This window comes from Otolemur garnettii, unplaced genomic scaffold (assembly GCF_000181295.1).
Source record: "Otolemur garnettii isolate 467f Iridium unplaced genomic scaffold, OtoGar3 scaffold00006, whole genome shotgun sequence".
Classification (NCBI taxonomy): domain Eukaryota; kingdom Metazoa; phylum Chordata; class Mammalia; order Primates; family Galagidae; genus Otolemur; species Otolemur garnettii.
In genome coordinates, this window is record NW_003852401.1 from 13,323,920 (window position 1) to 13,346,807 (window position 22,888).

At 35.4% G+C, this 22,888-nt stretch overlaps 1 protein-coding gene across 6 annotated transcripts in view; it reads left to right on the forward strand.

Moving 5' to 3' along the window:
• The window catches only part of NFIB (nuclear factor I B), a 231,400-nt gene that overhangs the window by 189,334 nt on the left and 19,178 nt on the right, over nucleotides 1-22,888 (forward strand). The window contains exons 7-11 of one of the 6 annotated variants that reach the window (XM_023508423.1): nucleotides 335-469; nucleotides 4,277-4,461; nucleotides 8,434-8,599; nucleotides 11,952-12,034; nucleotides 21,920-22,008. In XM_023508423.1, the coding sequence (XP_023364191.1) occupies nucleotides 335-469; nucleotides 4,277-4,461; nucleotides 8,434-8,599; nucleotides 11,952-12,034; nucleotides 21,920-22,008 (658 nt within the window). The remainder of the gene's footprint in view (nucleotides 1-334; nucleotides 470-4,276; nucleotides 4,462-8,433; nucleotides 8,600-11,951; nucleotides 12,035-21,919; nucleotides 22,009-22,888) is intronic. The other 5 variants (XM_023508424.1, XM_023508426.1, XM_023508427.1 and 2 more) reach the window with 5 other exon arrangements.

Here is a 22,888-nt window from a genome sequence, read left to right on the forward strand (position 1 = left end):
ACCCTGAATCATATAAATCTAAGCGTGAAATGCTGAGGCGAGGAAGGCCTGGAGGTGAACTAAGGGGCTGGAGGGAACATGATAACTTGGTTCCAGACATATTTAGTAAGAGAAATAATTCTGATGATAATTTTAAGGAAGCCTTCAGTTAACTCCAGAGGAGACTGTTTCTAACAGATAGTCTAAAGCTTCAACATAGCTAAGTCTTTGACAGAACATAATTTATAAAAAGAGCCAAAGTACAAAAATACTACATTGTTGACAAATGAGACGATTATGTTGACGTGCACCTGAAGAAGGTCCTAAAGGCTGAATTTTTCTGTCTTCCTTGCAGATATGTCTTCTCCAACTACTATGAAGAAGCCTGAGAAGCCATTGTTCAGCTCTACATCTCCGCAGGATTCTTCCCCCAGACTGAGCACTTTCCCCCAGCACCACCATCCCGGAATACCTGGTGTTGCACACAGTGGTGAGGAGTTTCAAGCATACAGGAGAACCCTCCTTCTGTCTGTGGGGCCCAGTCCCTTAGGGACGGAGCATAACTTTATAATTACAGCTGTAGTGATCATAATTTCTCAACCAAAAAGGAGAGGGTCACAATCTGGTAAAATATTTTTTCTCAACATTTTATGAGAAGAGATTTTCCAAGTCATACCATTAAATAATACTTATGTATGTATTTTTAAATCACAAAGAAAGATTGGAAAGATATATTATCAGAAAGATTATTATCACAGGACTTTAGAATATATGGGGTATATAATTATTTTAAATATAGCTTCAGAATTGATCCTAAACTTATGTATTTTATTAAGGGAAAGATGGAAATTCAATTATGTTGTTGGGTTTAGAGTACTTCTAAAAGTATTAGATACACAGATACTATTTCCGTATATGTTATTTTCTACCCCCAAGTCAATATTTACGCATTTGGGAGTAAACTTAATCAGAAAGGAAAAGGTATTTTCTTTCTGACAATTGTTTGATATGCACAAACCCTTTGGGAAAGTGTGCTGAATACTCTAATATCTTAAATAGGAAAAAATTCCATATTTCATATTTATACTTTAACCAGCTAATGTTAAATCTTTCAAAATTAAAAATGAGACATAATTAATAATTAGTATACTATATATTTTCTACTATTACTCTCAAATCCGAAAAAAACCTGAATTTTAGGTTCAAAAAGTTTCATATATAAATACATTCATAGCGATACTCTTATTGCTTTAAATTTATAGTTGGGCAATTCTTTAGCCTTCAGATTAATCAAATCTGATTTTAAAATATTTATTCAAAGAATGAAATATCTGTTAAATTTCTTTCTTTTCTTGACTTTGGTTTGAAGTGTATATTGACAGTTACTATTGCTATACTTAAAAAAAAATGGCCTTTGTTGCTATCATTGAGGAAATTATGAAATCAAGAGGGATATACAAATTAAATGTGGTGTAGGAATTTTTACATACTTCTTATTTTTAGTACACTTCTTGTACTACTGGGATAGGCAAAAAAAATAAAAAAGAAGTAAGTGTTTCATAGATTTGTAATGCTGAGTATTTGGGCAAAATTAACTTAGAAATCAAATCACCTGTTTATTATGACACCTGATTGAAATATTCTTCTTTCTAACATTTGAAAAAACTTAAGCAGTATATTTTTAAGCATATTCTTATATAATGAAACATGAGAGACTTCTGCATTGATTCTTTACCAGATATTTGTTCAACATCCAGTAAATTAGGTCTGATGGTTGGCACCCTGGTCATGAAAGATGATTTTTATCTTCTAAGAGCTTATGATACAGTAGAGAGACTAAGGAATCACTGCCTGGTCATCTGATCGGAGCAGGACTAGATATGGAGGAGAATTAAATGCCTGGAAGAGATTCTGAATTGAAATTTGAAGGAGAATTCACCAAAAGAGGGCACAAGCCAGGAGGAAGGGTGTTTCAGGCAGAGGCAATAGCATGTGTCAATGCCTTAGAGGTCATTGCAGCGAGGAACTACCATATACCCAAAGATGTACAAATCTCCTAATCTGGCCAGAGATGAGGCCAAGGAAGTGATCCAGGATTGGGTCCTGAAGTGCTAGTTCACATGTACCTATAAAGCTATTGAAATTTTATTCTGGAAGCAACAGAAAACCACTGAAAGTTTTTTTAGCAGGGAAGTTACATGATTCTAATGATATCTCTAGAAAGCCATCCATATAGCTCCATAAAGGATGTACTGGAAGGAACAAGTCTGGAGGAAGGAAGATGATTAAGAGGCCTGTAATGCTGCAGGCAGGAAGCACACACGTGTGTGCATGTTTTCTTCCATAATAAAGGAACCACTGTCTTGTATTTTGCTTTTCTTTTTTTAATGGACTAGAATTATTGATAAGGTGGTCGCTCTTACCACCTTACATTTAAACTACAACATCCTACTTGGTTATTTTAGGCTAGTTATAGCTCATGCAAGCAGAGTGCCAAGTTACTTACAGATTTGAGTTCAGATTTGATTTGTGTCAGTTCAGTTGTAAAGAGACCTCTTTAACAGGGCCAAATTGATCTCAAAGTCCACAGGACCCCGGATGGAACTATCCGTATCCTTCAAGGGCTTGTGTACAGATGTGACTAAAGTTCATGATAAAACTGAGCTGAGATTAAGAGCCCTCAGACACAAAGTAAAAGATGCTGTTTTTCTTACGTGTTCGTATTTTCTTACATCACAAAGGAGTATACTTCTTAAATAGAGTTATATACCAATAAGGGGTTCTGTTTTAAGAAATATGCAGTTGTTCCCTGAAATGCATCCATTCGATAAAGGCTGCTCAAACTTAAGTGTGTAGGAAGATTACTTTGGCCACTTGTTTAAAATGCAGTCTGACCTCAGCCATGGAGGTCCAGATGCAGTGGGTCTATTGCTTGGCCTCTGAATCTGCATTGTAGTTACAACCCAGAAGATTCTCAGAAACAGTGCCCCGGACATTCAGGGAGCCAAGTTGTGACTATCAAATTGATTTTTGTGATAAATGTATATGCATTCCTAAGTTCTTTGTATCTTCTGGAAAATTCTCTCTAGGGAGATAAGCAATGTATCCTTTAAAAAATTTTTTTGTTCACATAATTACAAAGTTGGAGATAAGTAATTCCAGATGATTTTCCTTTATAAGTCATGGAAAGAATTTATTTTTTTATTGTTCGCTAAGTTGCCTTATAAAACATTACACATTTATCGTTCGTAATCTCCTCTGATTTGAATCGAAAGATTAAATAGAAGCAATTTAATCTTAACTTTGACACATATTGGTTGGTACTCTGAATTTGTATTTATGTGATCATTTTCCTCACTATTACAGAGATAATGATTATATAACATATGTTTTCCCCATCTTTCAAACTTAAGAATTACATTTCAAAAATTAAACCATAAAGTATGATCATGCTGATGTTGAACAGTTGTAGTAAAATTAAACGTTGTTCACATCGCACATGTTCTGTACAGGATTTCTCTTTACAAAATTACTGCGATATGTATGATTTGGCGGCAAGTTAATATACCTACCTTTATGAAACTTTAAATTTGTGGGTCTTACCTTAAACCATACCTTTTAAGGTGCACATAGTAAAAGTTAGAATAGGAAGAGAAATAGAGAAGAGAGCTGTTTTGCTTCTGAAAGGAACATTTTCATTAGGTGAAAGAATTTCCAGCCCTACGTTCAAATGTTCATAAGCATCTATACAATGACTGGGTAATGATTCATGACATGAGATTATTGTGTATTTGGTATTGGGTTTCCTTCTACACAATGGCCAGCCAGGATATAGAAGGAAGAGAGTTCTTTGAAATTGGATTACATTTCTGTTTTGAATTTTGATAGAAAATTTGTGGGTCTCTTGCCCTCCACTTGGTGTGGTGACTTGTTCTGGACTTAGGAGACAAAGACTTTATAATCAAAAGTGTGTTTTTGATGGGCAATAACTTTACTCGAAGAAATATTTTATCAAGTATTGACATCACCTAGAAAAGAACTTCTTTTTTAATTATTCATAAGTCTGGAAAGCAAGGTCGTTAGTTGCCCAGGGTGGGGTTTTGTCTCTGTGTACTTAGCAGTACCAGCATTAAGAATAAAAGGGAAAGAATACCTGTTATTTGAAGAGAGCTTGCTTAAATCGTGGCAAAAACATGAGTAATTACTGGTCATTGAGTTGTACAGCATGCTTTCTGATCAGAACGGAGCAGGACGGTAAACAGCTGTGAATCTATCTTTCTTTTTCTCTCTCCTACAGTCATCTCAACTCGAACTCCACCTCCACCCTCACCGTTGCCATTTCCAACACAAGCTATCCTTCCTCCAGCCCCATCGAGCTACTTTTCTCATCCAACAATCAGATATCCTCCCCACCTGAATCCTCAGGATACTCTGAAGAACTATGTACCTTCTTATGACCCATCCAGTCCACAAACCAGCCAGGTAAAAATAAGAGAGAAAATAACATTAGCGCCTAAGGGAGATGGATTCCAAGGCTTGATGTGCCTGGCACAACACCAGGCCTTGAAATCTATCTTCAGGAAACTTCTTGGTGACTCAATAAGTTTTAATTTAAAGGTGGCTGAATGACAGGTAGGAAATGTGTTTGCCCCAAAGGGGCAGATTTGTGAAGATGCTTGAATGTTTTGGGATTTTCATTGACTGAAGGGAAAGTTTATGCAGAGAGTACATTGACAAAAAAACTCTGAGCTGGAGTTCGCACCTCTGAAATACCTGGTTTGACACAGAGACAAAGTGCTTATTTCAGGCAGGAGCAAGGTATGTGCTAAAATAAACACACACAAAAGAACTTACAGTTGTATTTATAGACCAACTATTAGGTATTAAAATAAGCTTTGGTAATGTAAACATTTTCAGTGTTTGATGACTACTTGAATATTCTTTGCAGAGACATGACTTACATTTAATAATGAGTGACATTACTAAAAGCATCTTTTTTTTTTTTTTGTAAACATTGTGCAGTGGTTTTAGGGATTCATTGTGTAAGTACAGTGACTCATGTACATTTTTTACTCCCTAGACATGTAGTTTCTTCACATGAGAGGTCATTTTGTAGGATTTTGTGTACGAAGGTTTTCACAATCAAGTAGATCGGCTTTGTACCAGAGCTGAGACTATCAGTAACTATAATATCCAAATCTATAATGTAATTTTGATCTTACAGTCTGGATTATGGCTTTGCTGCTTCACCTCTAAGACTCCACCCCTTATAATGCGTGCAAGAATTTTCACAAACCTTCTATCCTCGCTGCTGTGGAACAGTTTCTAAACAGCTCATAAGTAGTATGTTCATCTCAATATATAATTAACAATGAAAAGTCAGAGACAAACCTTTGGCCTTAAAATTTGTTAAAATGAAACAAAATAGTCCTTTCTGAACATTTTATTTTGAATACTATATCTAGGATCCTTCAGGTTACTTGAAAATTTATTACTTTTAGCTTCATTGGCGAGTATACTAAACGAAGTATTGAATTTTGAAGTTAAATTTATTGTGTGTATTTTAGAAGAAAATGTTCAAATGCTGTAGCCCTTGTAAAGACAGCAAAGTAAAAAACTAGAGTCTTAGTCTATCAGTGTAGAAATAAAATTTGCTGGATTCAACAGTCTTGGTTCCATAGAGCATTTTGCTAGACTCAGCTGGGAACAGTGCACACAAGGTCTGATTTTAATTTGTGTAGAATTTCCATGAATAACAAAGTCTAATTAAGACATCCATTAAAAGTCCTTAACGTTAATTCAGTGTGGAAAATCTTAAGTTCCATTGGATTTTTTTTTTTAACTGATGTCTTAATTAGGCACTGTTAGGGGAAAAATTATGCAAATTAAAATCAGGCCCTAGTGTTACGCATTTCTTTAATTATTCAGTGCTTGTTTTACGTATATTTCAATTTCTTTATAAGTTATGAGGGCATATTAGGTGATGATCTGCCTATATTGTTCTCAATTTTTCTTCACATTTTTAATGTATAGATCCACCGTCTGTGGGAAGCATCTTACTCTCATCTCAATTAAAAAAAACAAAACACACACAAAAAAACCTTCACAGGATTTTGTATAATAGGAGTAATTTACTAAGTAGGATAATCCTTTCCTAATGCAGTTCAACTTCACCTTCAGATAAGACATCTCTCTTTTCATATCTACAGCATGAAAGTTCATCTATTAACAACCTTAAAAGATGGCTTTTTAGTATTGCTTCATCTGATTGAACCAGTAGAAAAGTGAAGAAAAATAACCCTCCCATTCTTCTGACTCTTTCCAAAAATGTGTCTGTATTGACTTGGAAACGCTTTCTTTGACATTTTTATTGCTTTTAAATGAGAGAAATGTCTGTGAGTTCATGCTGATTGAATTCCAGTAGACAACATCTGCAGAATGCACAGGGAAATATATTCTGTGGCAACATTTCCTTGAAATTATTGTCATTCTGCTCTGTTCCAGGTAGGTGCTATCAAATTATTTTGGTGAACACTGTACAGAAACACTCGTACCATTCACTGTACCACCACTGATAAAATGAGACCTTTCTTCTTTCTTGAGTAAGATATAGAAAGCAGTTATTTTCAAAGTTCAGCTAACCAGAAGTTGATGGTCTGCTTTAGAAGCAAACTGCTTTTTCCCCTTAAGAGGAAAATTGGTCTTTATAGTCAATTGCAGAATTGTTTTTTTTTTAAGCAACATTATATGTGCTTTGATTTTTAACTCCAACTCAAAACCAACTAATTTGCCATTCAAAACCAAACTCTTGGTATGCACCTTTTTCCGCTCTAGAAATGGAAAAAAAAAATGAGAATTCGTTCACCATTTACCTATAGCCAATTGTTCCTTCCCCATATTCTCCAGCACTGCACTGATTTTGATTCTTAAGTTAAGCAACTGAGATGCCTTTTTCTCCCCACAGCAATTTGGAGATTAATTACATTACTGCCGGACCAATTATAGTGAGACAGTCATGCTATTCAACGGAGTATTTGGAATAAAATTAGTTTAAAGATATAACTCTCCCATAGGTTTCCGTAGAGGAAAACTCTGGTCAATTTTCCTGACATAAAGTTAAATACTTAAAATTACCCGTGATGAATAGTCAGGACATTCAAGAAGTCCATTTTCTTTATGGAATAAATAATGTGGCTTCTGAGGAACCTAATCAAAAACTTAGTTCATTTCTCTAAGTCACAGTATGTAAGTGTTGTTAGCTGCTCATCTTTTCCTCTAAAGAAATGTCTACTTGTAATTTATGTGCAGGTATTTGGATAAGTACTCTGCTTCATTGCTTTCCTTGCTTTTAATGGTTCAGATTATAAAAGATCACATATTTATGGAGAATAACCTCCTAGCAAATTGTTAGAAATAATATGCATGGAGTATAATCAAAAATAGTATTCTTTGTCTAGAAAAATATATTCCACTGTTTTTTCAAACAGTGTACCCTTGTGATTTTGTCTCCTACCACAGAAACTATTTTTGCACCTACAGGCGAAACCTCAGATAATATAATATCATTTCTATCATTGCCCAGGGGATTTTCTCAGTTAATTCCTACCAATGTCAACAATAAATGTTTTGTGCAGCTCTCCATGTGCCACAATGGAAGAGTAACTCAAATAACAATGTGTATTTGATTGTTCTCTGGTTCAGTACATTTTAATTTACTTTGGAAGTCTTTTATTTATAGTTGTAAATACAGCACTTTATGTCATTGTGTGAATTTGAGATTTTAGATTACTTTAAATCTCATGCCATCTGCTCGTATTAATAACTCATCAAAGGTTAGGCATAGATCCTAGACTCTGAACTGCCTGGTGAGTGCGTCCGAGCACACCTGTGTGTGAGAGCACTAGCATTCTGTAGGTAGGAGAGTGGGCCTTGACTATCTATCAATGATGTAAATTCCAGGGTTTGATGTGTTGGATCTCGTAGGTGTTCTTGCGTTCCCTTGTGTCAGTGACGTCATCATGTAGGTGACGATTGTATTCTGAAAGCCCAAACTGACTACCTGTAGAAAATAAAGAGCAGAGAACCAGGAAGATGCTGGGTTCTAATTCTAGCTAGTTCAGTAAGTAATTCCATTTTAGCCTTCAGCTAAGTATTAAAATCTCCGCTGGAGTTTTCTGGCCTACTAAATGAAAGGGTTACATCCACCTGGCTCTCAGGTGTGCTGTAAAGGTGAATTGACCTATACAAAGTGCATTAAAGATAAAGACCTTCCTTCAAATGCTGCTGCTGCTTACTAACCATTGACTGGCCTCTCATGCTCAGGCATGGGAGGGCCCGTGTGGCAGTTCCACGCAGTGTGCAAGACCCACCCAGCCACGTGTGCGGAGTGGAGTTGTTGGACAAGATGACTGCCTTTTGGATTGTTTCACCCGGCATTCTGTTTTTGTTTTGTAGCCTAACAGCAGTGGTCAAGTAGTAGGGAAAATGCCTGGCCATTTCACTCCTGTCTTGGCACCCTCTCCCCATCCCAGTGCAGTGCGACCTGTGACCCTGACCATGACAGATACTAAACCCATCACTACATCCACTGAAGGTGAGGCAGCTTCACCTACAGCAACCAGTAAGTATTTCTGTAGGAAATGAGAAATGTCCATCAGAGGCGCCATTGGATATCTGATCCAAGGTGGAAAACACGGCGATTTTTCCAGCTACCCGACTAGATGGAGATTTCTCATTTAAGTGGAGCTAGCAGGCATGTATGCGGCCCTGCGGCCTCATGCTCTCCCTTATCAAATTTCAGTCAGTGCAATATGTTTGAAAAGGGAGAAGCTTATTTGTTGGAGTAAACAGCTATAACAAAAATAATAAGTCATGCCTGCTTGTTCAAGGTATACACTGAAATTGCACTGAATAATATAATGCAGTATGCAAGTTTTTTCTATCACCCAACGAGAGATTAGATAATTGGTACTTATTTGAACATTCCTATAGAAATCTAGCCCCTTGACGAGGCAGACTGAATCAGTGCCTCTGTGAAGTAATTGCATGTTTACATTCCTGTAAGTTTTGTCATTGTTAGAAACAGTCACACCATGTTGGGCGCAGGCGAGAACACTTCAAAACTTAGTACTAGGCACATGTAAGCTACCTGTACTTTCATTGTCTGCAACTTGGTTTGAGAACCTTTTGATTATTTTGCCGATTCTGGTAGATCAGCTACTATGCCTTTTAGCATACCATTTTAAATGTCAGAGACTAAGCCAGTGAACTTACGTAGCACATACTAATAAGCCAAACGATTCCTTTGCTGCTTCATGTAAAATATTTAGAAGTGTATAAGGAATTTTCAATTGGTTTTGCCCAAACTATCAGCTTCTTAGAACTGGAGCTGGTGTACACAGATCGGCAAAGTGAGATGGATCGAGTTGCAGTCAGTAGGAATTAGCATGTGCCTCACCAATTACACAGATATCTTAAAGTCAGACCCTCTATTTTTCTTTTCCTGCAGCAAGAAAATTCCCATGATCGGGAGATTCCCATGAGAAACTACAGAGATAATCAGAGGCCCCTCTGGCTCTTAACTCAGCTATTGGAAAGATGCTCCTTATTAATGCTTTTTGAAGGACTAGGAAGGAACCCTGTAAGAAACTGTGTGATTCCTTGAGCATATAGAGAACTGAGCATTTATTTCTCAAAATTATTGAGACCTCTAAACTAAGAAATTCCCACAGACTTGTAATGCCCACCAGGAATCATTAATGCTCAGTGACTGGTTTGCTGGGAGAGAGTTGCTCCTACACTAGTGAACATGTCTCTGAATAGACAGATGGATGCAACCACCTCAGGAAAAACTAAAAGTTCTTTTGTTCTAAAAGTTTACCATATACCTCAACATTCACTAAATCATTGTGCACACATTTAAAAAATGGGTGTCTTAGGGCCAGGCATGGCGGCTCACACCTGTAGTCCCAGCACTCTGGGAAGCCAAGGCAGGTAGACTGCCTGAGCTCAGGAGTTCAAGACTAGCCTGAGCAAGAGCAAGATCCTGTCTCTAAAAAAAATAGCCAGGCACTGTGGCAGGCACCTGTAGTCCCAGCCACTCAGGAGGCTGAGGCAAGAGAATCACTTGAGCCTAAGAGTTTGAGGTTGCTGTGAGCTCTGATGCCACAGCACTCTATCAAGGGTGACAGAGTGAGACTCTGTCATGCACACAAAAAGATGGATGTCTTGGCCTCTTTGAGCAAACAATGTCAGCAATTTCAATACAAGCACATATAGAACAAAAAAAAAATTTTTTTTAAGTTTGTGAAAGACTATCACAGGTTGAATGATGCAGACCAGGCTCTATACACTTCTGGTGCCTACTCTTATGGTGACATCAATGTATGAAATTCAGGGCAGGATCAGACCCAAATGATCACAGCTCATTTAAGAGAGTACCTTCAGCCTGTTTGTTAATGAATTATTTTTATACTTAGATACAGGCTGTTCAAAAAGGTCTGATTTGACCAATAAAATGCAAAATATTCTAAAGGAGCGTTTTGGTTGTATAAGATGGCCTCATCAGTCAATTTTCAATTCCTACCCAAAAGAAATATTGTGTGCAGTCTCCTCTTTGGTATAAACAAACTTGTACTCTCTCATGGTTGTAAAGAAAGAGTGCCATAGATTCAGAGCTCCCTCTCTGAGGGTGATGCTCTTCTCCACCTGTCCATGCTGGGCGTTGGATTCCAGAGGCCCAGAGATTGAGTAGGGGCCACTGGTACTTATTATGGCTGCCCTTGCACAGGCCTTTTATTCAGGAGTAATTAAAAGAGGAATTGTGAGCATCTTCACTATTTTTTAAAAGGTTGACTTAAAAAAGCATTGATGGGTCAAACTCTACAGTCCTTTAAATGAATAAGGAAGAATATATTGGTTAGAAAGCCAGCCTATTTGAAATTAATACTTGGATTGTTCATTAATCTCATAGTTTTAAACCAAACATTGTAGCTTTCTTTAGACCTGTAAATGGAACGTCTGATGACAAGGAGCAGTGGTAAACTACTTTGTCTTTCCCATGTGCAGTCAAATGCTCTACCACTGAGCTATACATCCAGTCTTTTCCTTGTGAAAAGAAGCAAAATCTTTAGTGATAGGGAGAACTTTTTGCAAAATATTCACACTGTACCAAAAAGCACTTGTGAAAACAAACAAACAAACTTGCAAATGAGACCCTAAGAATGTAAGGAGTAGTCACTATATAACTTACTACCTGGTGGCCAAGTGTGAGTATATTTAAAAGTGCATCAACTCCCTTCCTGGACCAATCAGGAGAAATTGATTTTCTTGTGTGCTTATGGAAAATAACTTAAAAAAAAATTTCTATCAGACTTGAGGTCATTTTCACATCAAATAAAATAATTCATTCTTTCCAGATAATAATAAAATAGCTCCTCTTTCATGATAATAATACTAGGTTTTCTTTTTAGTGAGACTTTAAGACATTTCCCGTCCCATATCATCAAGCACATCTGCTTAAATCCCATTGTCAAAAGCTGTCACTTTTTCCTGACAGACTTTACGTGCTTTGACATTCAGAGTCACGTGCCACCATTGATTATTCCACCATTAGACAACTAATATCTGGTGAAAAGGTACATCTAGGAAAAGGACTCTTCTTTCAGCCAATCCTTGGCACCTCTGCAGGACTGTCACTGCCACACACACACACATGTGAGACACTCACACCAAAGTATGGGATTCGGTTTACTGGATAAACGTTTTTAGGGGGGATACACTAGTTGATTTGAAGTTAACTACCATTTCTTTTCTATCACTTGGTATGCACTCAGACAAAAGAAGAGAAATGGAGACGCTTTTTTTTTTTTTTTGGTTGCAAATCCCACTTCTCTGGGTTTCTTATACATGGACAGGGTGTTCATTCTGATAGTTCACAATTTTTATCTTTGTTTTTGTTCTTCCTTAATCAGCCTACACAGCCTCAGGCACATCTCAAGCCAATCGATATGTGGGACTAAGTCCAAGAGACCCATCCTTCCTACATCAGCAACAGGTGGGCAAGTTTCACCCAGGTGTAGTGGCACAGCCACGCTTCCGCTTCCCTGCTTTCTCCGTGTCGCCTCTCAGAGCTGGACTCAGAAGGGGGCTTATGGGGCTTCTGAGACCAAAATCAATCGTTTCATTTTCCACGATTTTTTCTCATTTATCCTTTATTTCTCACCTCTCTGAGCAGAGTTTCTCAAATTGGCTCTTGACCTCTTCCATCTCTGCAGCTTACATGTGTTTTGATAACATTCATGCCGAACGTTGTTTCGGTCAGAGTCTTTTTCTCTTTCTCATTGGCCGTTGAGAACCTACTGGCCCGTAGCTCCCAAAGGCAGAAGTTGGAAACGAACTGAGAAGCCAGTGTGAATAAAAGCAGTACAGAATTTGTGTTTTCGAACAATTTCCTATTTTCCGGATGTTTTTACTCTTTGCTTTTGTATTTTAGTCCAAGAAGATGAGTTATGAAGCTAAAATCTCAGGCGACACATCATTTCTATTTTAATAGGTTTAAATCGGTTTACTGATTTTAGATGTGATAAAACACTTTTTTTTTTGGGTTCTGTTTTCTTACATCATTTATGTTTCAAGTAGCATTTTAAATTTCACATCTCATTAATGCTGTAAATTTAATGCAAATGAAGTGTTTACCCAAACTGTGAAAATATACAGGCAGGATTAATGGTGGATTATAAACAAATTAGCCTCAGTCAAAAATGTGGACCAGACCAATATCAGAATCCCATGATTCTACTTACAGGATGAAGGAAATAATTCTAAACACTTCAGAATTTACATTTATTTTATGATGCATATGTTTGCTGCTCTCTCCAGTTTTGATAGCAGAGCAGTTTGAAATTAACAGTATGAAAAATATTACATAGGGAAAAATAGGCTGTAATAAATAAGAGCTGGTATTAACTGAATTGCTCTTTATTTATAAAAGGTCTGAGTTTTTATACAATACGATAAGCCCGTGCAGGTATTTACGGCCACTCACTCAGTTCTGTCTTCTTTGCTTACCCTTGTTGTGGCTTACCTGAACTGTGTGCTCTGTGTGGAGTTCTCAGTCCTTCCCGGTGGCAGGACACAATGGCAGACTGAATATATTAAAAGTCACCCACATGCAGAGCTCAGAGAAAATCGTAAAGATGATCGCTTATTCAAGATGCTTGACGTTTTGCCAGGTTTAAAAAAAGCAAAACAAAACAAAACAAAAGAGTGAGAACTAACTGAAAACATCTGTACACAGTTATGAAAATACCAAATAATAATTAGTGGTTTTGCCAGCCATTGGCTTTTCAACATAATTCTCTGGAATGTTGCTTTTTTTCACCTCTAAAATTGCTATAATATGAAATGTGTTATAATTACTATAATATGGTTCTGTTTGACAATGTATGTGTTCATTGTGTTTTTTTTAACATATGTAGAATTTATAGATTTAGAAACTTGTTCTTTTAAAAATCATGACACATATTTTCAGAAATATTTTTGTCATGAGATTTCCATTATTCTTTATGACACATCTCTGATGTCCAGTTAATTTTTAATTCATAAAAAAAGTCTCTTCTTTATTTAAACTTTTGGCCCCAAACACTGGTTAAAATGTTATAACCAACTCCATGTATTTAGAAATAATCTTCCTTCTTTCCTTCTGAGCTAACACATGGCAGCTTTAATTTTCTTAATATAGGACTAACATTGTAATTAGGATCACAAAAGTTCATTAATAAAAGTTACTTCTCCTTTCACTTATCTAAAGCTAAATCAAGCAAACTTGGCAAGCATTATGAAAATATGAAATTTAATGTAGATAGAGTTCTGGACATATTTTAAAGGAAAAAAATATATATATGAGTTCTAGAACCACAAAGTTGTTTTTTTATATATATATCAAAGATGACCATTTGTTATTTAAGTGAACAATGTTGAGTCAGGACCACTGACAGTATAAATTTGTTTTGTTCAGTCAAACATGGTTGATATTTATGAAATACACGACATGCATAAATTGATCTTTGGAAGAAAAAAAACACCTATGCTTCATAGTTCAAAATTTTAAATACCATGCAAATTATTTTTCCTGTATGTAATGGAAGCATTAGTGCTACCTTTTAATTTAAAGAAGCCCAATATGCCATATTTCATAATCAACTACAATTTTGAGCCATGCAAACAAATGAATGCAATTACCTATTATATTACATATGGATGTTAGTAAATTAAGGCTCCAAATCAAAGCCTATCATATTTATCCTTTCAAATTTTAAAGGAACCATAGAGATGAAGTTTTATGTTTACTATCTAGGAAAAAAGGGACAGAAACCGTTTAAATGACTTCAGTAGAGTAGGGGTTATTCTTTCTTACAGTAGAAATGAGATTGATTTACTGTGTCCTTTCATTACGTTACAAAGATTTAAAAGAGACCACTCTTCTAGCAGCAGGTTCTAAATGCATTTGGTTTAAAGCACTCGATGATGAATGAAAAGGAAAATCAAGGGGTACATGAAATAAAGGTAATCAATCATTTTATATTAGCCAGGAGAAATTCAAAATTAGAAAGGCAGTGGTTTTAGTCTGAGAGGGTTCTTTTAAACATTCCCCATAGCCTTTCATATACATGACCCCTTAAGAATAAATATTGTTGCCAGGTACATTCTTCACTTCATGGTGGCTGCTTGATAAAGATTTATTCTTTTAGGTTATGAAAAGTATTCATGTGCATTGTTGAGTGCTATTTTTTCTGTAGGAAAAGACTTTAATATAGCCTGCACAAATTAGAGTTAACAATACATTTAAAGTTGTTGTATAATTTTGACTAGTTTATAAATAATCTTTCCATAAAATGACACTCCAGTAGACTTTTCATCATGATCATTTCTAATATGCAAGCATACTGGCATCCTCAAGTTGAGATGGACAATAATCTACCATGAAAATTAACTCTGTACTTTATTCATCTGTAAGAGTAATACATTCATGTTGGCAAGACTGAATACAAAAAGTATATGCTTTTATACTCATTAATTTGGTACTCATGCAGTTGTTATTAGTAATTATACATCTTTGAGCTCCTTTCATAATGGTTATTACTGACTGATACTGGTTGCTAACTGCCTTGAAATATTAGTTTTTTCCGGCACTGGAATTTTATCTTCATTGCAAATATGATCTCTTACTTGAATCTAAAACCTAAAATCATATAATAATGATGAATATTTCAAAATGGTTCATGTAAACCAATTTATAATTTGCTATTAAAAGCAAACCTCTCTAATCAGTCATAATAATCAGCTCATGCTTGCTGATCAGGACTGGACTTTAGAATTTCTCTTTATCTCTCACATAATCTTAAGTTTTTTTCAAGATCTGGAACTAGTCTTTCTTTGGGATTACTGGCTTATCTAGTGGATTCACTTGTGGCACGGGGGAAATCTTAAAATCAGAACTTCAGTGGTAGCGCCATCCTGCTTTAACTTTCTATTGGAAGACGGTTTGATGGCTTGAAGAACTCACGGGTCTTGCTTTGGCAAACGGTACTCCTTAGTCTCTCTCTGCTGAGACATATCTTTTTATTGTTTGGAATATCCTCAGAGATGTGAAAGTCCTCACTCTGACTTGACTTCATAGCAGTTTAGTAAAACACAGTGTTTCCCCTTCATACTCACACTTCACAAACACCCTGCACATTCATTACGATAGGCTGTGAGGGAACTACGTTCCTCAAGTTTGTTTCCTTGATAAAATGAGAACCATCAACAGAGTTTTGGATGTTGCTTAGAAAATACAGAAACTGTTTTATAATCCATCCTAACAATTTTTATATAAATGAATAATATGAGGCAACTTACTTGAACTAGCACCAGGATCAGACCTGGTCAACCTCATAACAAATTGCTAATTTCTGTCCCTCCTTTCTTTGCTATCAAGAAAGTTTGGGAATATAAGAAAATCCAGCTAATTTGATTATCACATTATATTTGAGTCTAAGGTCATAATAAAAGCATAAAGCTTTACTATATACATCAATACAACATTTTTTTAAAAAACCTCATTGAAAATTGGAAATAAAAATTTGCCTCTAAGGAGCTTCTTGTTTAGAAACAAAAGATCACTATATCGAATGGGTTGAAATGCCAATTAATGTTGAATGTAGATTTGAGATTTTAGGCAGTGTAATTGGGAGGTCACTTTTGCCTTCTTCCCTAAGTGAGATAATAAAATCAAGTAACCTCCAATTTATAAGAAATAAGGCTTATAAATAAAGAAATTTATAAGGCTTGTTTTCATAATCTCAGAATTAGAACCTCCTGACTGTATATGCTACCAGTTAGTTAGAGCTAATGAACGAGTGGCCTGATCAGTTCACATCCCTGCATTACCTCTCACAACTGCATGGATTTTCTTGGTGCTTGGGCTTCAGCATGCTACATCTCTTGCATGATCATATGATACTATTGTTTCAATTTCCATTATTGGGCTAGTTTACATGCAGATATTTTCAGCACCTTTCTTGACATAATTTAAAAGTACTTTATACTGAAAGTTTCTGTTACACAAAATGGCCTTTTTAAGAAATTGCCTGTGTAGGATTTTGTTTTAACTAGATATTAGTTGGAATCCCATTTATAATATTTGTTCTGGCAAATGCCAAAGCCAAAGCTTGGTACATTAAAACTGCTGGAAAGGTAGTTATTTATTAGAGGCAGGCAATTAAAAGGACACATGCGGACTATCAACAAACTTTTCAATCAAGTCAGGAAGCAAGCTATCAACACTTGGGCTGTTCTTATTGTGTCTGTTATCGTAATTGACAGCTTGACGTAAAACACTCTCACGTGACTTCTGGGTAGGTATGTAAACGGATAAGAGGTCACTTTTCACATATACTAGCTGGAAAGGAAACACATTTAGAGGAAGTTTCAGTTGAAATAATGGCTATGCAAATGTTTAGCTTTTTGGCTAGTTCTTAAAAAAAAAAAAAATCCTCCCATTGTGTGTGTTATAGCACGGGTTCATTTGTTCACTTACCTGGACTGGCTACCCAAGGCTAATACCCAGATAAGCTATTCTAATTAACATAAAAGCAAAATGCTGCTTAATGGAACCCTAAATTTCAATCAACAAAAACATAAGATTAAAAAATTATCTTTTTTTCTGAAAATGTTAACTTTAAAAGATCTAAGTTGAATCAGGGAAGTAGGGGTAATTCTGAAGGTTATATTTATAGCTATTTTAACCTTAAATGTTCCTGGACTGAACATGAAGGACAGGACAGAAAAGGGGCAATGGACAGGCAATCTGGTGTGGTGTGTGAGAACTAGGGATTAGGAGTCAGGAGGTTTGAGTTTCAGTGTTGACGTGAATAGGGCATTTCTAACCTTGAACACCATCTTTAAATCTTCTTCTCCCAGAGCCTGGGAAAGCAAAACAAAGAAAGTCCTTTGAAATCTTAAATTTTACAAGTAAAAATAGTCCCCAATGAAAAAAAAAGAAAAAGAAACCTTTTTTATTTTCTAACTCTTAACTTTTTTTATGGTCAGTAATGTTTATTTGGCTCAGAGATTATGCATCCTCATTTAAATCTACTCTGCTGATTAAATATCAAGAAGCATGAGTTTCAAAAATTGGCATTAGAAGGGACTTTCTGGTGCCCGGTTGATCTTGTATATGTGTTGTGGGTTCTATATAGAACACAGTTCATTCTGACCATTTTGCTTATTCATACCATTCATTCAGAGGTCTTATACTATTCAATGAATATTTGCCATTTTATCTGCTTCATGCAGCTAACTAATAATAGTAATAAAATAAAATTTCACTGGCTCTCTTATTAAAGTTCTTCCTCTACTATGTGGAAAGAATGAATAATGGGGTGTTAATTTTAAGATTCCCCCACAATAAAAAATGCATTCCCTAAAAATCTTTTTCTGTGGCATCTGGAAAAGGAAGAAACCCAAAAGAACATAAAACATACCTTTCAAGATAGTCCCCTGAGGGTCCCTGTAAACTTTAAAAAAAAAGTGGAAAAGTAAATTTATCTGTGTTGATTATTCTGTTTACAGTTTAGTGGTTTCTCAGGTTCACTGCGGAGCTGTTGTCATCAAGAGTGACTGTTAGTACACAGCCTCTTTGTTGAGATTAGCAAAGTAGGACATTTTGCTCACCTCTTTCTTTTGTTCTAATTGTTGTGCATTTAACAAAAGCCCCTGTTCATAGCAGTGGAGGACCCTCATTTGAATAAACAAACTGAAATCACAAGCAATATTCATTCTTTATGGCTATCAGCTATTTGAATAATTGTTTGGGTGTCCTGTAGGAAAGGATAATGATCTAAGTCTTAGGTGGTTCCTTCAGTGCAGATATTTGAGGGAAACCAGATGGCCCCCATCCTTGTTTTTCTGAAACAATCTTATTTGAGTTGGGCTAGGAACAAGGTTCTCCTCCCAGCGACCTAAAACTCCACCCTAAGAACATAGGCAGTGAAAACTTCACCTGTACTACTTAGTTGTTTGAACTATTTCGGCCTTTCCTCTTCACTAATAACTTTTTTGGAGGAGAGTCTTACTTTTAGCTTTTATTTATTTTTGAAATTATGGGCATTTTCTAGATAATATAACATCATATTTACAGGTGCATATAAATTAAAGAATTAAAATGATTTATATGAGTGCATTTTTGGTAAGGATATGCATATGCTGAGGTCTGTTTTAGAGTCTCTATTGTTACAAAAATAAGAGTTGCTCCCCACATCAACATACAACTTTAACAGACACTTTGTGTCTTAAATTTGATTATTATTGGGTGGGAAAGTAATTTTCTACTTCTAGAGGGAATATACTTGGAAAAATCATCACAGTGTTATTAAACTTTTAACTTAAGAGAATTTTTTTATAAATGAAAGGCATGCATTTGTGTGCCACTTACAGTTTTAAAATTTAATTTAAAAAAATGATAGCTGAATTATTTAATACTCTTTCTCTCACAGGGCAGAAACTGAGGGAACACCAGCCCAACCTCAAAAAACGATTGTCACCTATTATTTTAAACTTATTTAAAGCCTAATGTAAAATTATTTTTTGCCAGAGACACTGAATTGTGCTAATACCAAGAATACTTAATGTGAGCCCAGAAGAAGCTTAAATACACATAATATTAACTTTTCAGTATCTAGAGGCTGTTCAGAATTTGCTTGGTTAGGACTGTCTTGGTCAAGTAAGATTCTCAGAAACTGATTTTCTTAGCATTACTATCATGGAAATCTTTTGTGACTAGGTGATTTCTATTTTAATTACTTAATTGTTTCCCCCACCCACACCATCACCTTTGCAACTACACTACTTGGACACTTATTAATTCAAAGATGCTTTATGCTAAAGAAGATTTAATAATAAAAAAAAACATGAAGAAAGATGTTCTTGGTCAAGGAACTTATGTAAGTTATAACGTGCAAGAATGTATAACAAACATGTTTCCTCAGAAACTTTTTATTGGAAATATTGATAATGGTAGTAAACAGTCTCAAGAGAGAATAAATTTAAATTATATTTTACGTTTTGAATGCCTGAAAGGAAATTAATTCAATGCTAATTAACATCCTGCTAATTTCTCTGGCATTAAAATATCACTAAATGCATTCCTTGATTACTTTGTATGTATGTAAGCATAGTTTTCTGTTTGGGAGAAGATATTTCTATTGCATATATCTTAAATACAGATGAAAATGAATAGTGGTAGTCAGGTTTCGCTTCTTTGAGACTACCCTTAGGAAAGAAAAGTCCAAAAATATCTTATTTGTAAGTGCTGATGTATGGTCAAAGATACACTACATTTTTAGCGGTGGTAAAACATATAGACAAACAAAAAATAACAACATTAGCAACAATAAAGCAATTTAAAATACATCCTTCCAAGGAGACATGATTCCTGCAGTTGTCTGAGACAAGAAGACAATCAATCATTGAGTGAAAGTCAGGTTCCCCTGGCTTTGTGAAAGTATATTCTATTTCTGAAAATGTAAAGCTGAGAGCCCCTTAGAAACTAACCTGAAGTTAATAATTACCAGAATTAATACATGCTATGCCGAAATGTTCCTCTCCCTTCTTGAGAACGTTTAAGTGATTCCAAACGAACATTTCATAGACTAGAGCAGAATTAGTAAGTGATTAATCAATAAGTTATTCTTTACACAAAGCCAAATTTCCTGAGCTGTTTTTAGATTGTCTTCATAGTATGTACTTTTAAAACTTGTATTTGGAAATAGGGAATTGGTTTACTCTCTTACTGTAAAGAAAAAAACTGAGCCAATTTGCCCCATCACATGGACTGGCTCATTAGATGACCCATTTTGAGAACTTTTTAAATATCTTGCCATACTGCTTCTCAGCAGATTGAACAAATCTACTTCTTTGAAATAGTAAAAGGATGTCATGTGTTTAATTCATAGTGACTCAGGTATAAATGTTGTCTTTTATGAAAGCATTATGGTGCATTTTAAGATATCTTTCTGATTTAATTTACATATTTCTGATTTAAAACTTTATGGCATATATCCTGAATAGATGCTGCATCTTTAAAAATCTGTCTATGTACATGAAGAGGTTTTTTTTTCTCTTTAAATTACAAATCACTTTTCTCTAAAATATCCATAAAATTGCCTGTTTAAGAAATTTTAGATGGTATTTTTGGAACCTCATTCATCTATGGAAAAATGAGCAAAAGCTATCTTTCTAAAACTTTTTAATCACTCCTTACTTTGAATGTGCAGAAGCTTGAGAGTCTAAAAACAAAAGCAAAGCTCTTAGTCGCCAATTTTTCTTTAACCATAACAATATCAGAATGGCTTTAAATAGCTTACCATAAGTCTAAAGGAACTTGGGCTCCTATCATCATCTAGCGATTCTCACTGAAAAGCAGCAAAGAAGGCTTAGAGAACGCTGTGAAGAAGTCATCTTTTCAGGGCAAGATGCAATTAATTTACAGCCTGGCTATGTAAAGGTTAAAAATCATGATTTTTGAGTGTGTCCTCCCCACCCCCAAACCAGATAAGTTTACTTTCTTAAGAATAAAAATAAGCAATATATCTTTTCAATAAATCTGCTAGCACTGTAGGGCAGCTGTTAACCAAACAGAGCTGGATAGGGTTACTCGGACAATCTCTGCAGGGCAGAGCTGCTGATTCTGAGATCTGGGGAGAATTCGTTTCAGCCTGTGTTCAGTACAGTCTTCACTTTTTTCTGATGTAGTCAAGTATTTTAAATGCCATGACTCCGAGTTAAAAAGCCAAGCAGAAATTCTTATCAACTCCTTCTAAACAATGCCACTTTCAGTAAAACAAAATTAGTAAAACTCTAAAACTGATTACCCTGATGCTTCTAAACACTCCAAACACAGTGAAGGCAAATGCAAGGTGGGGCCTTCTGTCTCCTCTCCACTGCATGTGTCTGTGCTCCGCAAACTGCATGCGTAAAGTGATTGATTATTTTACTCAGGGCAGGTTATTTGGTATGTTGCGTATTAAAAAAAAAAAAAAAAAGCATTTTTATTTTCTTTCTAAAATATATCTCTCTATTGAACATTAACGTTTGCTTTTATTTCAGCTCAATTTGTACTCTAATAATGGCTAATTGTTATGTTCTAAGCACTTGTTTCTCTTGTATGCTTTAATTAATAGAGAAGCATATTGCAATAGCTTTTTTTTCTAAAAACAAGTCTAGGAATTTTGCTTTTCAGAGTAAGATTTTCTTTTGCTTTTTATATTTTTTCTTTAAGTTGGCTCTTGGGAAAGTAAGGTTAATGCCATGTACAGTAGTAGTTTGCATGTATTCATTTAAATACTAAAAACTGTAGTACTGCTCGATCCATATCTGACTGCTAGGTTTCAATTGACAGCTGAGGATTTGTGACTGGACCATGAATCAAAACGGCAGGCATTTATACCCCAGTACCAGTGAGGATACATTGGGAATTACTTGGCAAAGGTAACATTTTAATTATTTCCAACCCTACACTTACACCTAAAAATTACATGAGCTGTAGTGTTTGTTTTTAACTAGCTTTACAGAAAATCTGTGTTAACAGTTCAGTTGTTGTGGCTACCCCGTTCCCCTTCCCCCACTCCCCTCATTTATCTCTAACTTAAATGCAACATCAAATTAATTTGGGACTATAGTATGTGCTAATTGATCACTGGAATTTCCAAATGCTATCAAATGTTTTGTATAATTTCTGATATTTTTGACAGGGGAGGGAGGTGGAATTTGACGTTTGATTTTAGGACCTGAACAATGAAATTACGGCTTTAGGGAAGATTTTTCACCTGAGGGTAAAGCAATGGTTCTCACAGTATAGACTTTTCTTATTTCTACTCTTTCCTCTCCTGCTAACTCTAAGTCATTTTACTATTCATTTATTCTCCTGCCAAGAAAGATTTAAAATTAGTCAATGTATCTATTATTGGCAGTTCCCGTCAATTATAGAGTGGAAAGATTGTTGGAATTAGAATAAGAAATTTTAAAGTTTTAATTTCTGTTTGTATACTGATATGATTCATAGATGGTTGACTTTATTTGGTTGGCTGAGAAAGTCGTTTTAAAATTCCGTTTTCAAAACCAGTTTTGATACTGTCTTACGTATCGGTTTTAGAAAGTAAGTGGTTCTAAGTCAGCTTCTTATGTATCATTGTAAAGATGTGTATGTCATTTCAAATAATTTAAAAAATTGTGTTCAGTTGATGGATTAAGTAATTAAAATTTATGGAATCATCGTACGTAATAAGAGATATAAATTTGCAGAAGAGTGAGGTCATCCCCATAAGGATTTCATCAAAAGTAGAACCAAGAGAATTTTCCAACTCTGCTA